The following is a 27,721-nucleotide window of genomic DNA, read 5'->3' on the forward strand; positions in this document are numbered from 1 at the left end:
AAATCGGCCTTATTTGCATTTCTTTTTTTGCGACATTTCAAAGTTTGCTTAAAATTCGCTTGACAACTAAATGGAAATGTAGCAAAGATTTGTCCTTTTTCACTTTCATAATATCAGCTCAGTTAGCTGAGAATACTAAAGCACTAGACGTCAAGAGAGGTAATAATAATAATCATCAAGTGTCTGTCTTTTCCACAGCGGCGAGGTCTAAAGGGCAAAGCCAGGAAGCTTTTCTATAAGGCCATTGTGCGAGGCAGAGACACGGTGCAAGTGGGAGATTGTGCCGTGTTCCTCTCAGCTGGACGCCCGAACCTCCCATACGTCGGTCGAATAGAGAACTTCTGGGAATCCTGGACTTCCAGCATGGTGGTCAAAGTCAAGTGGTTTTACCACCCTGAAGAGACCAAGCTCGGCAAGAGGCATCGAGATGGCAAGGTGAGCCGTGATGGAGGTTATGAGTTTATGGCGACTGTAAAATCATTTGTAGTTTATGGAACTTTCCTATGACAATTATTCTTTCTTTGTTGGCTCAAAGGGCTGGGCGATAATTCAATATGTTAATTTATGGAATTTAAAATAGACTTTACCATGTGCATATCGTGATATATATCATTACCGAGATATAAAATAACATATATCGTGATAGAAGGTTTTGGCCATATCACCCAGCCCTATTCATAAATCTAACGATGCAACTTACCCTGTCTTTTCCCTGTCCATGCAGCATGCTCTGTACCAGTCGTGTCACGAGGATGAGAATGACGTCCAGACAATCTCTCATAAGTGCCAGGTGGTGAGCAGGGAGGAGTACGAGTGTCTGACTCACAATCAGAAGCCGAACAGTACCTCCCCAGACCTTTACTACCTGGCCGGGACGTATGACCCCACCGCCGGTCAGCTGGTCACTACTGCAGGAGTTTCCATCTTGTGCTGAACCTCCAATGAGGACACTACTGAAGGAAGGATAAAAGTCCATGACTTTACCCACAAGACCCTCCAGCCTGGCGTCCTTGGGTATGCCTCAAGGACCCATGGACTAAATGTCAGCACCACAGCAGGGCTGTCTGAGGGGTTACACACTGGAGTCTATATAGGCGTCTTACCTTTGTGGAAGTGAAGGGGATGTCCGTAACTGGTTGATTCTTTCAAGAAGAATAGAAGAAAGTCTGGGTCTTCCTGGGCGTCGCAAAATGTAACGAGTGGCGTTTCGATCGTCTCTTTTTTAACGGATCCATGTGATAGACGGCTTCATAAATGGTTTTAGGACTTCCAGCTCCTATCACGTGTCACCAAAGGAGAGCTGAGAGTGCGTTTGACTGTGCAAAGTATCACGAGGCTGAATCGTCTCTGCGGACCAATTCTTTTAAAGGTAGCCTTACCTAAGGGAATGGAAACGAAAGTGAGGTCTCCCTTAAGACCTCTTCATTCCAGGGAAGTTGAAAACATGTAAAGGATGTAAAGTTGATGTCTGTAAATATTTTTCAATTTGTTTCCCAATCAAGCCATACACTTCAGTACCTCTCGCCTGTCTTAACTGTTCAGGTGTACATTGTACAGGTCAATTATTGTATTGTCGTCTGTTGTCTATATGTACATAAAAGCTATTTTATATAGGAGTTTATTGTATATATATGAGATGTATCTTTCCATGTTTGCGATTGATTTATTTTTATATGGGTGTAGAATACATTACGTCGTTTTTTTGTTTTTTTTCCTTTTGCTTTGGGAAGTCAAGATTGGAGATGTTAGTGTTGCACTGCATATGCCCTGCTGAGACAGACGGAGACAGAGCACAAACAAAGAAAGAAGGATTTAGTCTTTAACAGGTTTTAAGACTCACTTTCTGAGAGAGAGGGGTCATCCTGTTTAAAAAAATAGGTCAAGTGGCTTTTCGTCAAAAAAAAAAAAGTGTTCTGTTACTTTGCATTTTTTGTTATCCTATTTTAAAAAACACCTTTTTTTTTATTTATGTACCTCTCAGTTGGTCATCATCACAAGGCAGATCCCACTGGACTGCAATCACGGGTCAAAAATGATTTAAGATTGATGATATAACATTTTGACACAATATTTGTGTGTGACGAGTGTCCTGGCATCACTATAATCATGTCCACACAAATCAATTTAGAACAAGAGGGGGTCTGGAAATGTGTTTAAATGAATGCATAGTTCAGCACCTACGAAATACCAAAGTGTCTTTTAATATCTTTATTTCCTTTTATTTAAATTTAACATGTGTCAAGCACCTGTACTGAACTCAAATCAGAAATCACTGGTAACTTATAGAATATTTGTCCTCCACTATGTGCATATATATTGGCTCTGCATTGTGACAATGGTTTCTTGCACATGTACCTGCAGTTTTGTTTAGTGCAAACATATGCAGAAAAAGGCCACCTGGGAGTGTGACTATGAAGGTCAAGGTACTGACAAAGTAAGATGTTGAGTACTGACAATTTGTTGGAATGAGTCTATTTTAGTTTCATCAGCCATCTGTGTCTATTTTGTACAGTACACGCACATACTCGATGCTAACTGTGAAGGACAATCAGATTCACAAAGCAATGGACATAGAGTAGGTTCACTCAATCTGAAAATTACTTATTTAATTTGTGCCAAGTACATTTTATCTATTTTTTTTTGTCTTATTTGATATGCAATCCTGAGTATTCTTTGTTCACAAAGTTTTATTTTGTTCGCCAACATTTTATTTATTGTCAATGTTGCTGTTTGTTCATGCCAAGAGCGCTTTATGAGAATGTGACATTATTGTTTTTCTTGGTGTGATGTCGCATTTTGCATTTCTTAAATAAAACTGGTCTTGTAGAGGCCATCTAGTGAAAAAGAAATAAAGCAACACTGGATTCTTCTCATCCGCAAACCTCTGTGAATTAATTTGTATTATTCTGGCTGTGTCCTCTTCATCTCACTGCACCTGCCCATTTCCCCATCAACACATTTATGTTAAACCATTTTGCAATGACTAAGATAATGCTTTTGAAAGATGGAATACATTTAATTTTCTCATCCGAATGGGACAAACAGACACATAATTATACCAAAGAGACAATGTTTTAAGAACAGACTATAGTGCCAGTGCACTGGTACGTTTTTCCACAAATGTCTAAGGTAGATTTATTGGTGTTTTTAAAGGTGCTATTGATAACTTGTTAACATTCAGCCACTAGATGTCCCATTCTCCCTCTCACGTTCCATTGCATTTACTTCATAACAAGTCGTTGCCAGGTGCTTACCGTCAATCTCAGACATTTATCCGTTTTTTCCACACTAATACCACGTAATACCAACTCTGTTTTACTATTGGCTCACAAGCCTTGTTAGAAGTGAGAACCAAACGTCAAATATCTTCCACAGATATAAACTAGGGCTGTCAACCGATTCAAATAGTTAATCGTGATTAATAGCAAATTAATCGCACATTTTTTATCTGTTCAAAATGTACCTTAAAGGGACATTTGTCAAGTATTTAATACTCTTACCAACATGGGAGTGGGCAAATATGCTGCTTTATGCAAACGTATGTATATATTTATTATTGGAAATCTATTAACAACACAAAACAATGCAAATATTGTCCAGAAACCCTCACAGGTACTGCATTTAGCATAACAAATATGCTCACATCATAACATGGCATACTCAAGCCCAACAGCTGTCAGTGTGTTAACTTGACTATGACTTGCCCCAAAACTGCATGTGATTATCATAAAGTGGTCATGTCTGTAAAGGGGAGACTCGTGGGTACCCAGAGAACCCATTTTCTTTCACATATCTTGAGGTCAGAGGTCAAGTGACCCCTTTGAAAATGCCATAACAGTTTTTTCCTCGCCAAAATTTAGCGTAAGTTTGGAGCGTTATTTAACCTCCTTCGCGACAAGCTAGTATGACATGGTTGGTATCAATGGATTCTTTCAATTTTCTAGTTTCATATGATGAAAAATCGCAAGTTGCATTAATGCATTAAAGAAATTAGTTATGTTAAAACAAAATTGCGATAACGCCTTACTATCGCGTTAACTTTGACCGCCCTAATATAAACAAAACATTCATTTTGGACCCATCAACATTTTTTAAATGATTAATTCACAATGTTTTTTTGTTCTTTTTATGAAAAGCTATACTTTTATTTGGCACCTTTCTAAAAGCTCTTCGGATGTATTATTATTATTTTTTGAATATTTGTTTACGTAAAGATTTTATCAATAAGACCTTTAAAAGGAAGAATAAAAACAGGGAGTTCAAAAGTTTACCTAACACAAATGATGTAACTAGCTGATCATTTGACTATAACAATCACCAGGAAGATGAGTCAACAAGTCAATAAAGAGTCTTTATGACAAACTTGAACTCATTCTTTTGATGATTTGTGCTGCTACTGGTTATAGACCTTTTCATTGCCATTCTGTTGCTACGGCAACAGCTTTGGTCCAAGTGTACTTCCTGTCAGCTACTGCATTAACAAACACTGCAACAGGAAATACAACAGGGGCCCATTTATAATGTTTGTGTTGTCAAGTTTGAAAAGGTCTATACTGTTTATTCTTACCTATGTCGGACAGATGATTTCTCACTTAATCATCCCCCAACCTCCACCTGTTCTAGTTTCTTACTACCAGGCATGATGATGGCAGCTCTTCCCTTGTTGTGCGTTATGTGCATCACATATCTCATTTATGTGCTGGGCTCCGTTCTTTTATACCCATTAGGGAGTTTTAATGTGCTTCCCTGAGAATTTTGATTCTACTTGGATTCATTTGTAAAGCACCATCCAGCACAAGGCCCCTTTTCTGCCAAATTCTTTTATTTGTTGCGTTAAATCCTTTGATGTAAGTGTCTCTGGCTGAACTAAGTTTATGTGAGCTTTGAGTTCCTTAGCAAATAGAGACAGATCTGTCACAGCATCAAATAAAGCCTACTGGGTTTAGCTGCCAAGCTCTGTAAATATGATGTTGACTGATCAGAGATAGATGTGAATTTTTCGTGATTCATGATATTCTTCATGATTTTCTTTTCAAAATGAATCGGTTCTTTGTCGGTGTATCTGTGGTGGGGTGGTAGAAAAACCGCGAGTTAGGCTCCCAAAAGCAAACTAAAATTAAAATTTTTATCCCAAGCCCTTGAACAAATCTGTCAGCATTGAGTGTGTTCATGTTTTCAAGATTTGTAAATGTGTAATTTCTGTATTTGTGCTGCATTTTTTACTTGATTTTTTATAGATGATATATAAATAACAAAGAATGTACGATTTTATTCAAATTAAATGTTTGTTTCTGATCAAAATAAAGGGATTTATATACATGCATTTTTCTCTCTTAAATGAAGAACAGATGTAAAGGAGGGCACTCTCTAGTGGAAGACAAAGCACACTACATCACACACAATAAGCAAACTGAAAACACCTTATTTTTTCTATTTTGACTCAAACACACAGTATAACATTATGATTTTTTTGTCTACAATAGTGCACAGCAGCAATATTCTCCATTCAGAGCTCTATCCCACATCATCACGCTTAACCTACAGCATTTGTCCATTTGCATACATCAGCTTTGACGAAGCCAATCTCTGTAACCTGAATCAGTGAAATAACCACTGGCTGGGCCTGAAGGAGACACAATATGGGTCAGTGACCTTTCTCTGGAGGCCCAGGGGTCTTTTTGTCCTGCGTGGAGCCCGAGTGCCGCCACCCCTCCCCCTAATGCCCAGACAGGGGCTAATGGGCACATCAGTCATCTCCAACAGCGGCCCAGTGAACACAAACAGCTCTGTTTACCACCACAACCTTTTGTGTTGTCTATGGCCACTGCCCCGTGTCCGAGCCGCGGCCCTTCCTGCATCATCGGCATGGGGGTAGGAGGGACTCTCCCCACCACTGGAGCTGAAGACGGGGTTAAGAGTGGGTGTGTGGAGGTCTTAAGGTTATGTTTGCCAAGGTTTTGCTTCATTACTCCTCTGTGCTTAGAGATGCACGGTCAAGATAATATTCATCATGGATCTAATGAGGACAATTCAGGTTTATTTTTGACATATTACACACAACCAAACATGCTGCATCCGCAGGAAAGATAAGGTCACTAAAATAGGTCAATGCAGCAAAGTTGTGTATTGCTTCCCTCATTTTGGACCCACATTTTAAAGTCTGTAACCTGGATTCTGTTACCTCTCACTCGACAGACCGCCTCACTTTTCAGTGTGCCTGTCTGGTTCGGCTCGCTCAGCATCCAGACTGTGTTGCTCAGTGTCAACAGGAGGAATGCTTCCCTGCACAAATATCTACACCTCATAAATGTCTCGCCCTCTGCTCGACCCTGTCTGGCCTCTGACTGTGAGGGGGTTGAACAGGGGACAGACTAGCCAGTGTGTGTGTGTGTGTTTGGGTCTGTGTGTGCAGCAACAGGAAGGCAGAGGTGAGGTCTTGGGTCTTAACAAGGTGCTAGGTGAAGATATTTATTGTTGCTTTAGTAAAATGTAGCCTGTTTCACAATGAAAACACCCTCTCCTGAAATTAGTCTTTTTCTTTTTTTAGACCAGGCGGCGGTCGTGTCTAGAAGGAAACCCACAATTTGGGGAAAGTCTCGCGAGATGTCAAAGGTTAGGCATTGAGCTTGCGTAGTTAAGGGCCCAATACCAAACCACAGCCTACACCCTCTCCCTACATTTCACAAGTGTATTATGAAACCCTCTAACAGTGAGTCTGCATCGATGCCGACTTAACCAGCTGCCTTTACTGACGACGTGCAACGCCTTTTGGTGTTCTACATGGAACACGCCCCAATGTCAGTTCTGTGCAACTACAAACATTTACACGTAAACTGCTCAAACTAAGATAGACATTTAATTTATTCTACTTTATTGTCCTACAGACGTTATCAATTTAAAGTAATTATTGTATTTAGGACCAAATGTACCCTTGTCTAGTCTAGAAAACAGCAGACATCTTCATTTGATTGTATTTGTATATATATATATATATATATATATATATATATATATACATACATACAACATAAATGTATTATTTTTTACCCCTATCAGCAGCTATACTGATTTAATAGTACAATAATATAGTACAATAATTCAGCTGTACAATAATCTGATTTACTCTGGTATTAACATTGCATTTAGTTATACAGTACATTTAAACTAATATTCTTATTTATTTATACTATTCTTGCATTTTTTTTTACACAATTAATGATAGATCCTATTTTTAGCATTATTATTTGCTGTGCTTTTTGCTATTTGCTTTTTTTTTATGATTTCTCTATGTTTATATATGTATTTTTATTCTAGATTAGGAGCAAAATGTAACTCAATTTTCCTCAAGGGATCAATAAAGTATTTATGTTGTAGTCTAAGTTTTATTGGCATGAATGTTCAGGTTACATTATTGCCAAAGCGAAATTACATATTAATGAATTTAAAGTAAATAATAACCATCAAGTATTCAATCAAGCCATAGTATAAATAGTATTTTATATTGGAAAATGTATAAAAGAAAATCTGGGGGAGATAGTTTGAATGGGCCACACAACATAACAAACAAATAAATGAATAATATACAGTGCAGGAAGTGGCAAAAAAACCCCACTGGGCTGATCTGAATCCTCCACCTAGAGACAAGATTAATATAAAGAAATAATATGACTACATAATAGTGATAACAAACAATTAGAGCAAGATATATAACAGCAATAACAATGAATATATCAAAAAATATATATTTTATTATTATTATTTTATTATTTATTATATATAATAATATTAGTATTGTTATCTTTAATTTGCAGGTGTTCTGCAACTAAAGGCGTATGTTTACATTGTATAGTCAAAGCTAGTTGTGTGATATTGACTGAACTAATTACCAGGCAGCAAAACCAAAGCTCAGTGTTATATTTTATTACTTTCTACATTTCACAATTTATTCATTTTTTTTTTAATTAATGTAAATATTCACTGATCTTAAGATTCTATAGAAAATGTAATTTATTGAATATTTTATTTTCTATACACCTCATTCTGTATAAGTTGTCACAACCTGGCTCTCAGTCTATTTATTCTTAGACAGACAGCTGGAACAAACTGTTTTAAAGAAGGGAGGATTGTAGTGGGAGCACTGGGGTGTTAAGGCCCTGACACACCAAGCCGACGGTCGGCCGTCGGACAGTTTGGGGCCGTCGGTGAGCGTCTGTCGGCCTAGTTTTTTCGGTGTCCTGCTTAGTCTGCCCGTGTCGAAGGTTTTTCGGCCGATTCAGTATGAATGAATCGGCGGTGGAACCTCACTGACGGCCCCAAACTGTCTGACAGCCGTCAACTTGGTGTGTCAGGGCCTTTAGGTGTGACTGTGTGGCAATGGTGAATGGTTTACATGGCTCACGGGTCAGGAACGGCTCTGTAAGCAAAAAAATAGTAGCTGGCTGGTCACATGACCTGAGAAATTTACTGATCTAGACCAACTATTAGCTAATACTGGAGTGAGTTGTATGTAGCCCTCATCACTGAGTAAGTCTCCCTCAGTTTACATGTAGCATGTCTTTAATAGGAGAAAGAGAGCATGCGCATGCGTTGATGTGAGTAAAGGTCCATTCAACAAAACTTTTCAGGGGCCCAGCCATTTCTGTGGGCGGGCCTTATTACTGTGTAGAACAGGATCTGGTTTACATTAGACTGTAATACACTTTGTAGTGTCAATGTTAACTATAAATATAACTTTACATTTTACAAAAGTGTATTATTGTTGTATGATTTTTACTTTAACTGTCCGTTGTGTTGCACGTTAAGAAAGGTGCTTTTATTCGTCACACATATACCAACCTTTTGTTTTGGTTGTACAAAGTTTTGAGCTATCTTCCATGAAAACCAGTATAAAAGGTCTGTTTAAAAAGTGGTGAACCAGGGTCTGTTATTGGAGCAGGTGAGACTTGATATGTTTTGTAAATGTCTCTGTTTTCTGTCCAGACTGCTGAATGAACAAAGGGATTTGAAGGGCCTGGAGGAGACGAGAACTGGAACGCCTGGTAAGTATCAAATCAACTGGTAGTAGTTGTTGTAGTAATATTAGTAGTAGTTGTTGTTGTTGTAGTGGTAGTAGTCCTAAAAAGTCATTTTATAGTATAGAATCATAGTATAGTATGCAATAAAATAATAATAAAATCATAAAAAAGTAATTAAAAATGCCATAGCATAGTATGTCATAAAAAAGTCAAAGTTTATACTATGAATATACTATGATTTTTTTTTCGACATACTATACTATGACTTTTATATTATTTTTTTTGACACATTATACTGACTTTTTTATGCTTTTTTTCGACATACTATACTATGACTTCTTTATACTTTTTTTTACGATATACTATACTATGATCTTTTAATACATTTTTTCGACATGCTATACTATGACTTTTATATTATTTTTTTGACATACTATACTGTAACCTTTTTATACTTTTTTTGACATACTATACTATGACTTTTTTTGACATACTGTACTATGACTTTTTTATACTTTTTTTCCCGACATACTAAACTATGACTTTTTTTTCGTCATACTATATACTATGACTTTTTTATAAATTTTTTCGACATACTATACCATGACCTTTTTTTCGACATGCTATATTATGACTTTTTTTTATTATTTTTTTCTACATACTATAATATGACCTTTTTTTCGACATGCTATACTATGACTTTTTTATAATTTTTTTTGACATACTATACGCCGACTTTTTTTCAACGTACTATACTATGACTTTCTTTTTTATTTTTTCAATGATACTATACTATGACTTTTTTATAAATTTTTTCCGATATACAATACTATGACCTTTTTTTCGACATGCTATATTATGACTTTATTTTCTTCATAATATACTATGACTTTTTTTCCAACAGAATGTACCATGATTTTTTTTTAGACATACTATACTATGATCTTTTAATAATTTTTTTCGACATGCTATACTATGACTTTTTAATTTTTTTTTCTCCAACATACTATACTATGACTTTAATATATATTTTTTTACATACTATACTATGACTTTTATATACTTTTTTTCCGACATACTAAACTATGACTTTTTTTTCATCATACTATACTATGACTTTTTTATAATTCTTTTTGACATACAGTACTATGACTTTTTTTGAACATACTATACTATGACTTCTTTATACTTTTTTCCAACATACTATACTATAACCTTTTTTTTCGACATACTATATGACTTTTTTTGACATACTGTACTTCTGACTTTTTTATAAATTTTTTCGACATACAATACTATGACCTTTTTTCGACATGCTATATGACTTTTTTTTCTTCATAATATACTATGACTTTCTTTCCTACAGAATGTACTATGATTTTTTTTCAACATACTATACTATGAATTTTTATAGACATACTATACTATGATTTTTTAATAAATGTTTTCGACAAGCTATACTATGACTTTTTTCATCATACTGTAGTGACTTTTTAATGTTTTTTCGAAATACTAAACTATGATTGTTTTTTCAACATAATATACTATGCCTTTTTTTATTATTTTTTCGACATACTATACTATGACTTTTTTTTCTTCATAATATGACTTTTTTATGCATTTTTTTCACATACTATACGATGACTTTTTTTCCACGCTATACTATGACTTTTTTTATTAATTTTTCCGACATACTATACTATGACCTTTTTTTCGAAAAAATGTATTAAAAAAGTCATGGTATAGCATGATGAAAATTTATTAAAAAAGTCATAGTATAGTATGATGTAAAAAGTTGTATGTCTAAAAAATTTATGAAAACTCACAGTATAGCATTTCGAGAAAAAGTCATAGTATGTCGAAATGTCCTAAAAATTGACTGTATAGTATGTTGAAAAATATAATAAAGACGTTATAATATAGTGTGTCAAAAAAAATAATTGTACAATGAAAGAATTAACAAAAAAAGTCATAGTACAGTATGATATAATAAAGTATGATGAAAAAAATAATTAAAAAAAGTCAGTATAGTATGTCAAACAAGTAAAATAATTTCAGTCATTGTATATAGTATGTCATAAAAAAGTCAGCATTGAAAAACAATTTACAATGACATAAATAATAATACATAATTTATAAAAAAGTGAAAGTATAGTACATTTTGCCTATGCAAGCCTCAATCATATAGTGACTCCCTAATTTTGCACTCATTCATCAAAACTTTGAGAAAGCCTGTTGTAGTAGTTGTATTTGATGTCGTAGTTATAGGCATATATCTGAATGTTATGCAAACTCTTATGTCTTCTTTCTCCCAAGATGATTACAGAATTTCTTAACTCACTTCACTTCATCCACACTATCTTCTTCTACTGTATAAACTTACTCAGAGGGGTCAATCAGGATCATGTCTTTGTGTGCCGCAATTTCAATAAAGAAAATAATTAAATGTTGTGGTTTGTGTTCCATAAATCCCTTTTTCTATCTATCTGAAACAACGGGAGATGATGCACGTCTACATACTATACTATGACTTTTTATGACATTTTTACAGCATACTATACCACATTTTAATTTGAATGGTACACTATGATATTTTATAACATACCATACTGTGATATTTTTCTGACATTTTTCTGGTATACTATACTTTGACTTTTTACTTTTTTATGATATACTATAAGATTTTTTATGGAATACTATACCTAATGAAACAATCAAATTACCAAGACAATATTTTGGTTTACAAGTGTTTCCTTACTCTGAGCATTCTCTGCTTGTCTTAGATTTTGTCTCAGCAGCAGCTCCTCCAGCGTTTTCTGGAGGATGGAGACAAAAAAACAAAACAAAATAACAAACCATTACAGACACAATCATTAAAATACAAAAAATATGTCATTTTACTGTTGCTGTGTTCAGATGTTAGTGTTTTTCAGGTCGACCTCTCCTCACCTTGATGTCCTCGTCTCCATCCACTCTGCTCCTCCTCCAACACCTCATGTCTTTTCTAAGATAACCAAAAAGACGACAAATGAGCACCTTAAATGGGCTGTAATGTCAGCTTCAGGTATTCTGAAGTTCTGGACATCAGAGATGGTGTTCAAGTAGTTCATAATGAAGCTAAAGAGGCCACTGAATTTTAAATATGTTGTATATTTTCAATATTCAACGATATTAAAGACAAATGAGAAAGTCATGAGAAATGAGAAAAAATTTCCTACCTCAGCTTCAGCACAGAGAAGATGTTGTCTCAGTTGGTCTGTATAACGTTCCTCTTTTTCCCAGATGTCATCCATTGAGGCTGCATATCTACACGTGTGACAAATAAAAGCACCTTTCTTAACAAGCAACACAACAGTTAGAGTAAAAAACATACAATAACAGTTATATAATTTAGCATTAATACTGGAAAGTGGATAATTGCATAATGTTCATGAATAAAATGACAGAGATTTGGACAAACCTGAAGACTCCATAGTTCACTTCCATAGTTCTCACGGGTAAATGTAAAACACAAGTCCACCTGCAACCGCCTACACGATGAAACACAAAATATATAAATTCATCAGAATTGCATTAATTTCAAGGTGAGCCATGTTGCACAAATACAAACCAACCTTGGTGGACAGCATGAACAAAAGAGGATATTTGCACTGATAAATTATCTTTAATTTAATTTCCATTCCAACTTTGTTCCAACTATGTTCCTGCCATATACAGTGGTGATTCAATCAATCAGCCATTAATATAGAAATAAGTCATGGTGTATGTTGTCCCAATAGTGGTAGAAGATCTTACTGGAGAGGAGTGGATGTGACTTTGTTCATTATTTTTTTAGTCTTTGGCATTGGAACCCACCCGGACCTCTCCAATATGCGTAATTTGTGCACATATAACAATAGTTTTTTAAAATAAATACATATTTTGATATTCATATTGCTTTGAGGTGTAGGGCAGATATGAGGGCACTATTAGTGCAAATTTGAACTAAATCTAAGCAAAAGGTGCAATAGGCACTTTTTCGTAAATGGGGTGAGTCAATTCTTGTTCTTGCTGTATTTTGTTGTATATCATATTATTTGTTACGACCATCATCATCAAAGTTATGAGAAAGATGCGCACACACAAACCTTTGAAATCAAAATTCTCCCCCTTATTCAGACGCTGACAGCTTCTTCTTAAAGGGCACTAAAGCCCCTTTTGAGAATATCAATTATGGAGCCGTTACAGCCACTGTAGAATAACCTCAACCATACTGTAAGCAGTTCTTCTATAGAGTGAAGCAAAAGTGCAGACTCGGTGCGAAAAACATCTTTAATGTCGACATTTGGATTTATACAAATATTGGAGAGTGAGACTTGCAGATGAATTACGTGCTGTGTCGCGTATATAAAAAGTGTAAATACAAAAAAACAAAAATTACTGGCAAGTTTGAACGTCTTTCAGTGGATCTGATGGTAAACAAGACCCCCATCATTTTGTTTAGGGACGAATTTGAGTCTTTAATCAAGTGCAAGAAAGCTGAAATGGTGTGCACATTTACAGCATGCATAATGGAAAGCTTTCAGAGGTGACTTGAATGCTGAACCAAACTGCTGTTTGCAAATACCTACACTTCTTCATAAAAGATAAGCCGGACTAATGCATACGCCTGTGTTGCACAGAGACATATGCCGACACACAGCCAACTCACTAACTGTGCTGCCTGTGTGCTGCTTTCCGTGGCCCAGATCCAGCCACGCCACCCCTAATCCATTTCTCTGTTGCTCATTATTAGTGGCTTGTAAAGATTCTGTATCAGCTATGCTAAGAGAGCTTTTCACAGTATTACATGGGATTACTGTTGCTCCTCGCTACATATGTTGCTCACAAACTCTGATGTAATATTGCCACCGTGTTTACATGGCACTGACAAAATAACACATGCATGACTCATTATCGGGGTCTATTTGCTCTTTTTTGTTTGTGGGTTAAATTGTGTCACGTCATCTTTTTATCCAAAAATCATCCCTCTAACACTTTTCTAGATCTTTCCGTCTGTTGTGTGATACAGCCGTAGTGTGTCCATGAATGAATAAACATGGGAAAGGAAAGGAAAGGAGAAATCAACATGCTGATAAGAGTATGCAATTTAAGAAAGATGCTCGGGGGGTAATGACCACACAAGAGTTTAAGTTTAGAGAAAAAGATTTAATAGCCACACACAGCCTCCAACCATCTCAGATATATATCTGGTCTAAACTGCTCACTCATAACGTATTTACCCAGCTTGGCAGCAACCACAGAATACTGCGTAATCAGGGGATGCAGTTTGTAAATGGGTCTCCGAATCCAAAAAGATCAAATCTGTCCCAGCCTCAATTTTATGCACATGACCTAGCTGTAGAAAAAAAGACAGAGGATGACGGGAGTTCAGCAGTCATCTGAGCCCGTCTGCACAGTCAGAGGAGCTGGCTGTCACTTGTGACGCCTTAGGCCGTGTCTAAAGGTATACAGATAGTTTTAAAAACGGATATTTTCTCCTTACTATTGTTTCACAAATTATCTCTGTCCACACTCAAACTCAAAAAACAACTCCAAATGCTCGCCATAATATTTACATGTCACAACAAGTGAGCTCACAAGTTAAGGGTCAAGGAATTTTGTTACCACCCAAACGCTTCATTACAGTCAGTTGGATAACAGCTATTGTACGTCATGGCTGGGATTTCTGGTCGAACTGCATGACTCTCATCACTCTGCTGTCATCAACTGTCTCCTTACATGCATACATCACAAAATGGAGGTCATTCAGGTTTATGTCCAGCCCTTCTGAGTGCTCCAAACCTCCCCTTCAATCGCCCAAAAGCTCATTCAATCACCATTAGGCCTTGACGTGTTTAATGTGTTGCCTACTTTGGCCTCCTTTGGCTGTAACATTTTGCAATTATAAGGTAGTAATAAGTCTGAGCAGGGCTAACAAAACACAAAAAGGCCGGTAGTCTGCCATCTTTGTTATTAATTCTGGCGCATGCTCATTACACAAAGCTACAATGGGCATATGAGGAGAGGACGTCATCGTTTCCCAAACGCTCCGTTTTACACGTCCACACCGATATAAAGTAATTGGAGTTTTTAAAAATCTCCATCTTTGAAGGCGTTTCAAAAAATATAAGTTTTTGTGACCCAAAACTCTGTTTGTGTGTAGACAGGGCCTTAATTCACCTCAACACCTACATGAAACTGGGTTTGATCTAACCTGTATGGATGTCTTCCTCTGTGCCAAAAGCCGCAGTTCTCTCACTGTCCACAGCACTCTACTGACCCATCAACAGGAAAAGTTACAGCCCGTCATAAAAAGGGTCAGGCGCCTTCTTGTACTTTCCTATTTGTAAGTGCAGGACAGCTGGAAACGCTCTATATTTCATAAATAACACAGAAAGGCCGTTGCAGCTGTGAGCTCAATTAATCAGTTGCAACCAAAATGTAATCATGTGGTTGATAATTAACCCATCGGCTAATATTCAGATTTCAAATGTGAGAAACTGGGATTGGTTTTCAAGGTAGCAGGTATGATTATTGTCTCAATTCTTGTAATTATCTGTCTCATCAAAGTAAAAAATATGCAGGTCAGGTATTGTATGGGAACCTGAGGCTGGAGTAGAGAACTGCTGTTTCATTCTTTCGCAATACACCCCCCACCCCCTTCCTTTCCACACCCTCCTGTGTAGTGGTGTTTGTGCATTCCTGTGTCGACAACCCCTCCGTCTAGTTCTCAGGGGTGTTTACCCCCTTTCACGGTAGCAGGGAAGCAGCTCCCACCATCCCATCTCTGTTTACATTGCTCTTCTCCTCTATTTACTCTGTGCTCCAGCGCCCTGGCGCACCGCGCTCCAAACAGCTGTTCCATTATGGGGAGAGCAGGCGCTTCAACCACACAGTGCTGCCACACAGCTCTCTCTTGACAGCCCACCACGGTCGCTAACGTGATGACTGCCTGGCTCCGCTGGCACGCCTGCCATTGTTGCCATAAAGCTCAGCCTCCTTCAATGCCAGAGTGGCTTCTGGGCATAGAGTCAGCCGGGGCAACTGTCGGAGATTGTCTTCAAACCGCAAGACAAATTTGCCAAGTTCAGCTTTTGATTAAGTGTCTCTGTACGGGATGCAATTCTGCGGTGATTTAAGCAGCAATCATATCCAGATGATCTAGAATAAACTGCCACAAACATCTTTACACTGAAACGGGGCTTTTATAGTATGTCATTACAAAACATTCTGCTTTTTCATCATTTTGGCACATCTTCTGTAAGTACCCTATATATCCTGCTTCTACACGACATCATGCATAGGGGCCATTATCCCACAGAGCATGATGATCCTTCCTCTGCAACGCTTTGCCCGGCTAGCTGTCAGCTATAAGAAAGACTATTGTCTAACGGACTGCCGTAGGGGTCATACTATACCATGAATCTACAGTGAATTATTTTTACCCTTTGCGTGTTCTTTTTCCTGCTGGTGTGCACAGCTGGTGCTGAGTCAGGAGACAGGAAACCTGGGAGAAAGGCCACCAAGCATCCCCAGGCTCCCGGTGGACCGCTGCAGGGCCCTGTGGCTCCATGGACAGGAGACACTCCATTTATCACAATACAATAGATACTGCTTGAGGCCAGTGGAATATGGGCCTGTCTGTGTCTATATGTGCTTTTACGTGCTATGTACAAGTGCTAATATGTGAACTGGCATCACTATGTGTGTGTGTCTTGTCCATAGACTGTATATAAAGATGGACGACATGACAGCTCCCCGAACGTGAAGCCAACACATCTCGATCGCCCCCTGGTGGCTGGTTGCTGGTTGCAGTATAGGTCATACATCCCACCCTCTTCATGTTAGCAAATGGGACGTGGGCCAAACTAAAAAGTTAAAGTACACATCTAATAGAAGTAAGTAACAGTAAGAACATTTAAAGACTTGGTGCAAGGCAATCTCGTCCTCTGAATGTACAGAAATTCTGACCTGAGTGATAAAAAATGACTATGGTAACAGTATACAGTAAACACAATCCACAAACGTCATCCATGTTTCACACAAGTCAGTACGCCACTGATCACAGGGCTATAGATCCCCTTCCCTCTCACTTGCTGGATCTTTTTTTGGTTTAATTTGTAGGTTTTTGATCAGATATCTCTTCTACTCTTACTTGGTTTAACGTTAAGTCACTGCATCTCCTGACAGAACAACACGTCAGTTATATTTCAGCCTACATGCACGTTTTTTTCAGCTCAAAATTGTGGAATCAGAGCAGCTGATATTGGTAGCGAGAGCAACAAGCTAGCGGACGGCTGAGTGCCGTCTCTCAGCTCCGCTCACACAAACTGTGTCCCAAAGCTCTGCCTCCACCCTCGGTGACACCCATGAGTGACACACAGTGCTCAGAGGAGAGAGAAAGGGATGAGGGAAGGAGAGGGGAAAAAAGAGGAGAGAAACAAGCGCGAAACAAGCGCAAAAAAAATTGTATTTTTGGAGGCGACAGCACACTTGTAATGCACTGCAGAAGGATTTACATTTTATTTGTGTAATGATTATGTACTGAGGTGGGTCACAAAGATACTGGTATTGAAAAGATGCAGCTTTTTATATTGTAGACTGTTGTAGTCTAATTTTTGAATCACTTTCAAATAAAAAGTCAGTTCAGTTCTCTTTTTAAAGAAGAATTTGAAAGTGTAAATGACAGTTGTCGGGGCATGAAAAACAATGATCTGTTGATCTTTACGAATCAAGATGCCATGGACTAACAATGGCATGTTTAGATCGAAAATCGAATCTCCAGATATAAAAAAATATATATAATTAGAAAGAAAAAAAGAGGAAAATCTCCCCTCTCCTGAGATGCAGGTGGTCGAAACAACTGATACTCTGTCGCACATTCTCCGAAGACCTCTCACGGTGATGAAAACACATGCGTGCAGCATTTTAAGCTGCTGCACACACACACACACAGAACCTCTTTCTCCTATCTAGCCTCTGTAGTAGCCTCACCCTCGATGAAAAGGGATATCAGCATGTATAATGGCACAAGTGGTGAGTGAGCGTATTAAAGAGAGAGACATACAGAGGGAGAGACAGAGCGTGAACTCATGCATGCATGCCTGTGTGTGTGTATAAAAGTGCCAGTCATAGCAGGATATAAAAGAAATCTGCCCAGCTGCCAGGCCCCCAGTACTGGGTTGCCAGAGCCCTTAAACACATCCATATCCTTCACTGGATGGGCTCCACTCTCCTCTCCTCCTCGAATACATCTAGCACTTTAAAAATATACAATCTGCTTAGATACTAGGCAGTCATAAGCTCCATGACTGGCACTTGGACATCTTATCAACATGAGTTGAAGCCCCTGGGCAACTAAGCCAGGCTTTGATCAGACATTTTGGAGACATCTCTCATTTTCTTCAAACAAATCCATTGGGGTTGGTGTGCTAAATTCGAAACAAACTCAAAGCACTAAATGTACCTTATGATAGCAAGAAACAGGCACATCTATATACGGTCTGTTTAATAAAGAGGTGAGAGGGCTGAAGAACAATCAGCACGTGTGAGTGTGGAAGAGAAAATGTTAAAAAGAGAGGTGAGGACAAAAAAAAAAAAGGTGAAAGAAATTCAGTCAGAGAGGGGGAGAGGGAAGAGCCCAGCATGCAATGGGCCACGCTATGAGATCAACTGACAAACATCTCTGCAACCTTGGCAGAGCCAAATCAGCATCCAACCCTCTGAATGGCCTGTGACAGTTGTTATGTACAGAGACCCAATTTAACCTTATATCTCCTCCTGAATTTTAGCTCCGCTACCCGTTGGTGGGAGAGAAACAGAAAGTGAGTGAGTGAGAGAAAGAGATGGAAAAGTCGGGCTCAGCGCCTGCTGCTGCTCAGTAGGTAGTAGTAGCAGAGAGAGAAAGATGTAGACAAGAAAGAAAATGAAACCTAAATGGACCAATTCAGCTGGTGGAGCCACACAGAGAATTCACCTGAGGGCAGTATCATGCCCTGTTTGTGTCTCCATGGAGACGGCCCTCCTGAGTGTGTGCTTCTGTACACACTGACAGTAGTCCAGCTAGCTAGTCCTGCTATTGATTTCCACACAATTTCCCTGGAAATAGCTAGCCTGTGGTCAAGCCCTCCGCTGCAAACCGAACTGGTGTCGACGCCAGCAGAAAGCAGCTGTGTGCTCTCGTCAATGTTTAGATTCTTTTCTTTGCGTGTTTGACAGTTGATAATTTACATTCAATTAGTATTTTAAGGCTCTTTCACAAGCCATAGTCTGTTTGGCTCGTCCGAATCAGTGAAATTGATACTTTTGGTTTGTTTTCTATTTAGTCTGGTTCGATTTCACAGTGCACAAATTAAAGCGGACCAAATAATAATAATAATTTGCTGAGGGGTGTGTACAAAGGAGTGAATTTATCTTTTTTCGTCTCGAGAGCTGCCACTTCTATGCAGGGAATCGCAGACTTTGATATACTGCTGTCGAAGTTTTTTCACTTTGACTCTGCACTGATCTACTATGCGCACAAATCCCTTCTATTCCCATTTATCTTGAATGACTTTATAAACATCACTATTTTTGTGGACTTTATTTTGCGTATTCTGCATGTTCTCTTCGGCCCAGATGTCAAGCAAACATTGGACTTCTGCAGAAGTCGTTTACCCATGTCCATTAAGAATGCACCGATCCAACTTTGGGTATCGGCTGATACCGGGTACCAAGTACTGATCCGATACCAATGTTTAATTAATAAGCTGTATGCCTCACTGTGTGGAAGTGACTGGGATCATTCTTTTATGTGTGTGTCAGATTTAAACATTGCTTTCCTGACTTAAAACGTAAAACAAAATGTAACCAATAACTACATAGATATAAATTTACTGAAATAACCCAAAATAACAAATCGGACACCGGCAACTTTGTAAGAGATCTTCAAAGTAACAGGAAATACAATTCAAGTGTAAACCTTTTAAATGCATCAAAAGAATTAAAATTCCAGTCTATAATGCATTTCGTATATAAACATAGAATTGAATTGAATAGATCGGCCCTATTGTCACCGATACCCCATCCAGCTATGTGAGTCAGTATCAGCCTGATATCCGATCCGGTATCGGTGCATCCCTACTGTCCATCTCAACAAATGGCCACACAGGCAGCCTGTGCTTTGGTTCGCTTGGAAACGGTCAGAGATCAGAGACCACCCCTCGCAAACGGTCCCGGACCGGTTGTCCGATTACTGCAGTCACAACTGGCCAAAGAAACTACACTAGAGTTCGAATAAAACTGAAACAATTTTGGCTTGTGAAAGCACCCTAAGAGACATTTCACATGTGCATGATGCATTCCTTCACTGAGTTCTGATGTATGGCTCCCATCGCATCAGATAAAGTATTTTCTCAGCTGCTACCAGGCATTTGCCGGGGAAATCTGCAGCTTTGAATATATTAAGTCTTAAAGACTTCGACCAACTGGGCTAAAGGCTCGATAACATCTTATAGTCTGCTGCCTTGAGATATAAATAAATCTACAGTACAGGACATATCTGTTTTATACCCTGCATGGTTTCAAGCCCTGAGGCAGTTGTCCTTAATGACAAGGCTTTTCTGTCATCTCTCCCCACTCAGCTCCACTTCCCTTGCTATCCTGACCATAGGAACCAGATCAGAGGCTCAAGACGGCCTTTATCTGGGGTCTATTGGCCAGTGTCAGCTTACAGGCCCCACTCTGTACACACGGCACATTATGGAAGTTTTAATAAGTGATCAGAGCAGCTGTTGCAGGCACAGCGTTGATTTACTGTGGCTAAGAGAGGGCTTAATGACTATAGAGGCAGACAGCCCTTAACCCTTTGATGTGCGTTGGATAATGTAATAGGATCAGGTAGCCCCCTGGGAAAGTTGCATGCACTGACATAAGCATACACTAGCATAAACTCTTTTAGAATACAATTACACAGTCTAAAAGCTCCTTGATATGAGAGTGCCAACCTCTTACTGTTATACAGTAGAAAAAACAACATATGGGTTTGACTTGTCCCACTAGTCATGGTTTGTGACACGCTTGTAAGGTCCATGCATGAACATATAAACACACACACACACACACACACACACACACACACACAAACACACATCCACACACAGTTGTGTTGCTTGCTGACAGGTGGTGCATGCTCAAGGAAATACAAGCTTACCCAGCACAAACAGCCCCAGTAGGCTTAGCACGTCAGCAGAGAGCAATTGGAGTACTTATGCAGAAGCTAGCACTATTCAGACCATGCAACATCCATCTCAAGGGTCAAAGGGCAACAATTCTGTTTGCACCTTGAAGACACCAATATCCACTCTTTTACGGTGTGTCCATCATCACCGCTGGGCAAACAACAGGCACTGGTTCTGGTCAAACAGTCACGAGATGAGATGGATTAAACATCTGATGATTTATAGGGTTTGTCAAAACAAGACTACGAGCCTACAGCCATGCTAGAGGCTCTGTGAGGCTAAATGCAAACGTCAGCATCAGGGCTCAACAATAAGGATTGCCCGCATGCCAGAGGCAAGTAAAATGCCACTTTGGGCTAGTACATCTAGCAACTCACTTGCCCGATTGGGCGAAATTATTACAATTCATCCTGCGGGAGTCATCATGGATGTGCGTACCAAATTTCATGGCAATCCATCCAATTGTTGAGATAATTTCACTCAAAACCACAACCTCTAGGCGCACGCATGTTAGCAAACATGGAAGGGAAACACCACACAAACATTTATATGCAGCAATCATTGCTGTAACAACTGAAAATCTCAGCCAACCTACTGTTTTTGAACCCCAACATAAACCTCCAGCTCGGGTCCCATTAACCCATCTAGCAATGATAGCTAAATTGCCCGCTAGCTCTCCGAGGCCAGCCAGGATGTAATCAAAAACAGACGGAATAATCAACAAAAATGCTCTCTATTCCGGTAAGGATGCCTCCCAAAAGCACATGAATTATATTGAAGCAGGCGCTGGGACTGTGAATGATGTTGGGCTACCAGCACCAGCCAAGTCACCCAATGCCAAGTGAGAGGATGCCAGGCACTTCCTGCTGTAAACAATCGACCCACAGACGGAGAAAGAGGGGAGGAAACCTCTGAATGAGAAACAACAGGAGACGGGGAGAAGACCCAGTTGCTCAATGAAAATTTCTCCAGTGAACAAATGTGCTCAATTTGTCAGACAAGCTACCGTAGTCTGTTTGAGGGGAATGTGTGTGTGTGCTAGGACAAATGGCATCTCTCTGTGTAGATGAACACATAGCAAGTGCTCAGGGCTTATGGAGACAGACGTTGGATATCGAGCTTGGCTGAGTTCACACTACATAATAAGGGCTCCCTCTCCTTTCTTCATCACTCTTTCCTCTCACAAATTATCCCCTCTATTCCAACTGCAGGCCTAAACTGCTGCCTTAGTTTCATTAGATATCAGCGCCAATATTGACCTCACATGTAGTAGCCATCATATTGTTAACTTTGAACCCTATTTGTAATTGTCTGTGATGATCCCTAAGGTTGTGCACTTGCACTGTTTTGAATAATTCCTCTTCTCTTACCCTCTGGCTAATATACTAACAATCCCGCTGACACATTTTGCACACATTTCCTGCTGACACATTTTGGGATGCTAAACAAAGATGCTCCTCTGACCCTCTTAAAGGAACCTGGGACTAACTGAAGCTTTCGAATCAGCAGAGGGAGGGGTATCGTGCACCGACTGTATCACCAACCCACAGTATTTATTCACTTGTGTGTAAATCACTCTCTTTTACAGTCTCTGCGTGTGGGAATGCAGTAAAAAGTGAGGGAGAAGAAATGCAATGCGACGCATGTCTGGCTCTTGCAGAATGGCAGAGCTTGTACATAAACCTCGGAGTGAACGGACCAACATGTGGAGAAGCTGAGACACATGTGTTTGCACATAAATTACCATGTATGCATGCGCACGCACGCACGGGCAACAAACAAAAAAACACACACAAGGATGGTGAGTATTAGCTGCGCATGCAGGCTCACATCCACTTAGACATTAGCTCAAACACACACAAACAAGCACAGTTTTACCGACAGACACACATACCTGTCATTGTAATTCACATGATCGTTCTCTTTATATGAAAGAGACAGGGGAATTGTCAGAATGGCAGAAGCTGAGGCCTCATATTAGCCCTGCTGTCAGAGCCAGTGAGCAAAGGATGACATTAACATGAGCGCTCCTGTCCCTTAAAGCTCACCCTGTCTGCATCGAAACAAGAGCCCAGACAGTGCGCGGCTGTGCGCAGTGTCCACCACCACCAGTCTGCAGTTTAATCAATGAGAAACTGCTTTTATTGCTTACCTATTTACAGGCTGCTTTCGCTAAGAGTTGACGTATCTTTGTCAATAATGTATTGCGCTGACAGCGATGTAACCTCCAATTAAGTTATACCACCTTCTCTCTCTCTGCATGAGCAGTTCTCTGTCTTCACTCCTCGGAGAATGAGGATGGTGGGGGTTGGCTCACTCTAAAAACAAATGGCAACCTACAAAACAAATGTGGCATTACAACTGAGTATTAAAAGGCTTGACATTTACCAAGGCTCATTTATATGGCTGCCCATACTTAGCTCATTGGCAGCCCCCATTACACTAGGTAGAGCGGGAGTGAGAAGGCCGGGGCTGGGCTGGGTTGGGGCCGGGCAAACACAGTGGGGTGAGCCGTTAACGGCCTGTGGGAGGATCGTCCTGTAGATGAATGAACACCTGGATTAATGGGGTCAGTGAGCACCAGGCTGCTGAGGAAGGAGAATCCCAGCCAAGGCAGCCATTTTACATTTTACTTTTACTGCGTGTCTCATGGTCCGTTTTCCTCTGCTGGTTTTAGAGGGGGCAGCGGGAGGGTCCCACGGGGGCACAAGAGAGCAAAGAAAGGACATTTTTGGACCTGTGTGCCGTATATAGGACACGAGCGGTGGGGGTGCTAGTTATACAGTTATGATTTTATGAACCTACCGCCGTTTCAATGACACGACCCCAAAGGTTTATGCTGATACTGTACAATCATTTCTACACTTGAAAAAATATAATAGTGTCGAATTTGTCAGGAACTGAGCTCACCTGAATTGGTATTAATGCACCTTTCAGGAGTGGGGATCACCAGAGGCCTCACGATACGATGTTATCTCAATACTTAAGTCACGATACGATGTTTGATTTTAGACATTTTGCGATATTCTTGAATATTGCGATAATATATATAGTGATTTATTACCTATATTCAACTGCAAATTATGCAGTTTGTCAACAAGATAGTTTTCACTCTGTTCATCTCAGAGTTTTCATTCACATATCTTGAGATCAGAGGTCAAGGGACCCCTTTGAAAATGCCCATGCAAGTTTTTCCTTGCCAAAATTTAGCATAATTTTGGAGCGTAATTTAGCATTCTTAACGACAAGCTAACATGACATGGTTGTTACCATCGATTCCTTAGGTTTTCTTGTTTCATATGATACCAGTATCTTCACTCTAGCTCTAAGTATGACCCACTACAACCTCTGGAAGACAGAATAGCGGACCGTTGGATTGTTAAGGTTAATAGTTTACTTACTTGACGTCCGTCTATCGATACAATATTGCCATGCATAAATCGCGATATATTGAGTCCTAAAATCCGTAAATGAGTTAGCAATTTAGCACTTCCAGTTCCCTCATCTGGAAGTCAGTGGGTTTTTAGTTAGATGCCTGAAATAAAGTCTGTGGTTAACACAAGCTTAAGAGATTTTAATGTTTTGTTTTTAAGACATAAAATACATCGATATATATATCCCACTCATGCATTTTGAAGCCTTTATGTTTCTTAAAAAAGACGGTTACTAACAAGTGGCTAAATGAGACTACTAAACGTCATCACGCCGACTTGTCAGTCTTTACAGCCTTGTTGTGTATACGCACGCTCATGCGACCGCGGTGTAGTTCGTTTATAGGCTAACGTTAGCTTTTTACTTCTGGCGATTGCATTCACGCTTCAAAAATCTGAAAAGTGGTGTTCTTTGTGTAGATTTTCTTTGCTGAACAAAACATGTAAATATCATAAATATTTGTTTGACAGAGTTTATTTTCTGCAATAATCCAAAACCCAATGGAAAAATCGTATTGGCTTTTTGTTGAGGGAACCACGTGGATGCTAACATCCGGGCTGGCCTACAAAAATACGTCATCCCTGGAGTACTTTACTAAGCTGTATTGATTTTTTCCCCACCCCTACTTTCTGATATTTCATTGTAAAGAGATGTACTGTCACATTCACATCCTTTTTTTGAGTGTCATTTTTCTGATTACTTAAAACATTTGCACCTTGGTCATTTGGGAGTTAGTTGGGCTCAATTCGCCACCAGACAACCTTGACTTCTTTCTGAAAGTGCTTCCCAATGCGAGCTAAACGAGGAGGATACTGGCCCTTTAAACGCAGCTCTGAGAGCTTGGCAGGCTAATAGATGCAGTCTAAAGGTGCTAGTGGATGGCAACCTGAAAAATGGTCTTATCTGAAAAGGTCCAGGACAGTTATAAATGAAATAATCGCGCTGGGCACATTAATCCATGTTCATGCCCTAGGGGGAGACGTCCGCTCACCATTTGATCTGTGTGTGAGTGCATGTATACAGTATGCGTACGTGGGTGCACATGCATGTCTGTGTATTTGCGAGTAACCAACCCCTTTCACTCATTTCTTTTCCCCCCTCCTTCAATCATTTTCTTTTAGAGCCAACAGCAAAGGTTACATTATTCTTTCTGACTTGCTTTTAACCAGGAACACCAGCAGGGGATATGACACGAGGAAAGAGAGGGAGGAGTGAGAAAAAAGAGAGACAGGCACAAAGACAGGAGGACAACCAAGAAAGACAAAGAGGGAGAGAAATTAAAGACATTTAAGTCACTATTTGCAATTTGGCATGGCCACTGGACCACTACAGCTTAAATGACATACAGTTATTGCTCATAAGGTTCCTGGAGAGCCAGGCAACCCAGAATTGCAGGGAGTGGGGGCATCTGAAGGACAGGAGAAACACCGTCCTCATTTGTTGAATATTATTTCCATTATCAGAGACTCGTGGCATATCAGTAACAGTACGTCCTCAGCAAAAGATTCTTACATATTTTCAGTTTGTGTGTTTGCAAAAAGAAATAGGAAAGTACAGTAGGGGTGTATGGAAATATTAATATATTATGCTTTGTGATACTGTATTGATTCTCAAAACACTATCGTTTTTTAATTAATAGTTTACATGCAAAGATAACTCCGTCAATACTTTTATTTAATTTGCAAAGATATGCACCCTCTCAATATATGTGCCCTCTAAAAGTAGTGCTACAGTATGATGTTGGATGTTACAGAGACTGTGATAAATGCTAATCTTACTGTCCTGATTGCATAAAAAGTACTTTTAACTATTAAATACTCAGATTTTACGCACATGGCAGTATGTTCTTAAACTATGACAGTTCTACAAACAATATATCGCCTTGCTTACAATATATTGCAATATATTGAATCGTAACTCTTGTATCATGATACGTATCGTATCGCCTGACTTGCCAATGCACAGCCCTAATGTACAGCTGATTAAAGATCTCAAAACCAGTTTATCACTTCACACCTGCAACAAACGAATCCTTTTGTATTTTTTCATGATTCATGTTACACTTTCCGTCTGTATCATTATATTTGGGAGCCAGACAGCTCACACAAATGGCAATCTAAAGTCTAATATGTTTTACGTATTTATGTAATTTATTTATGTTTAATCTCAGATATAGAAGACAATCACACTGTAATTTGTAAAATGTTATACTAACAATTATCTATTTTCCCTTGTTCTAATAGTCATTTATCAATAAACTGTCAAAATTGCTCAGGTGACTTCAGACTGATATATAAGTGCATGGATTGGTTGATTGAGACTGTCCTATCCAGAAAGAGAAAAGGAAGAAATAAAGAAAGTCTCTCTTATATACTCTCAGAAATCAATTTGCTGCACTGTCATGAATTAATTCAGCTTTTGCTTTGTGTTCAACCAGCCATGCAACTCCTTTCTATGAGGAAGCTTGAAAAAAATGAGTGACATTCTTCTCATGAAATGTTTCTCATTTCACAGCATAACAATTTATAGTCAACGCTGCCATCTACTGGATATTTATAAATTGTACCATGATCCACAGAAGCACTGCTGTACGTGCAGAACTGCAAAGTTAATTGAAAGCTGGGCCGTGTCCCAAAATAGATAATTGGGTTATATTTTTAAAAACAAATATCATTCATATTAGGGCCTTAATGTCTCATAATACGTCTACTAATTAATTCCAGTATTGATTGTGATCTCACTTGTATTTTCAATTATCTCTGCTATTATAACAGCACAACATATCTAAACCTTTTCAAGCTAGTGATGTCATTTAGATCCCCAAATTCTCATAGTTGATGAATAAAGGGATACTCTGAAATTAGTATTGCACTCCCATAAAAGTAGAGGACTTGTAAGACACAGATTTTAAAAGGATTAGTCAAAGATAATGCAGCAGATGCAGAGATATCCTGACCTGTATTTCCTAGTATGGGTCAAGCTTCACAAAGACTGGATCCTAAACCCCTGTTATGCAACTCAATAGTGTCCTTTAGA

The 27,721-nt window shown here is 39.0% G+C and overlaps 1 protein-coding gene and 1 long non-coding RNA gene across 7 annotated transcripts in view; one reads left to right on the forward strand and one right to left on the reverse strand.

The window, feature by feature from the left end:
• The window catches only part of LOC119501347 (BAH and coiled-coil domain-containing protein 1), a 78,088-nt gene extending 75,207 nt beyond the window's left edge, over positions 1–2,881 (forward strand). For 4 of the 6 annotated variants that reach the window (XM_037791670.1, XM_037791669.1, XM_037791667.1 and 1 more), the window contains 2 exons: positions 199–435; positions 725–934. In XM_037791670.1, coding sequence (XP_037647598.1) covers positions 199–435; positions 725–934 — 447 coding nt within the window. Of the gene's footprint in view, positions 1–198; positions 436–724 lie in introns of all 6 variants that reach the window. The other 2 variants (XM_037791668.1, XM_037791671.1) reach the window with 1 other exon arrangement.
• A 2,296-nt stretch (positions 2,882–5,177) lies between these two features.
• The window catches only part of LOC119502312, a 46,974-nt gene continuing 24,430 nt past the window's right edge, over positions 5,178–27,721 (reverse strand). Inside the window, exons 3-7 of the long non-coding RNA XR_005210040.1 lie at positions 12,475–12,544; positions 12,233–12,320; positions 11,964–12,018; positions 11,773–11,818; positions 5,178–6,016 (exon numbers count right to left, since the gene is read on the reverse strand). This is a non-coding gene — a long non-coding RNA (uncharacterized LOC119502312). The remainder of the gene's footprint in view (positions 6,017–11,772; positions 11,819–11,963; positions 12,019–12,232; positions 12,321–12,474; positions 12,545–27,721) is intronic.

This window comes from Sebastes umbrosus, chromosome 14 (genome assembly GCF_015220745.1).
Source record: "Sebastes umbrosus isolate fSebUmb1 chromosome 14, fSebUmb1.pri, whole genome shotgun sequence".
Lineage (NCBI taxonomy): Eukaryota > Metazoa > Chordata > Actinopteri > Perciformes > Sebastidae > Sebastes > Sebastes umbrosus.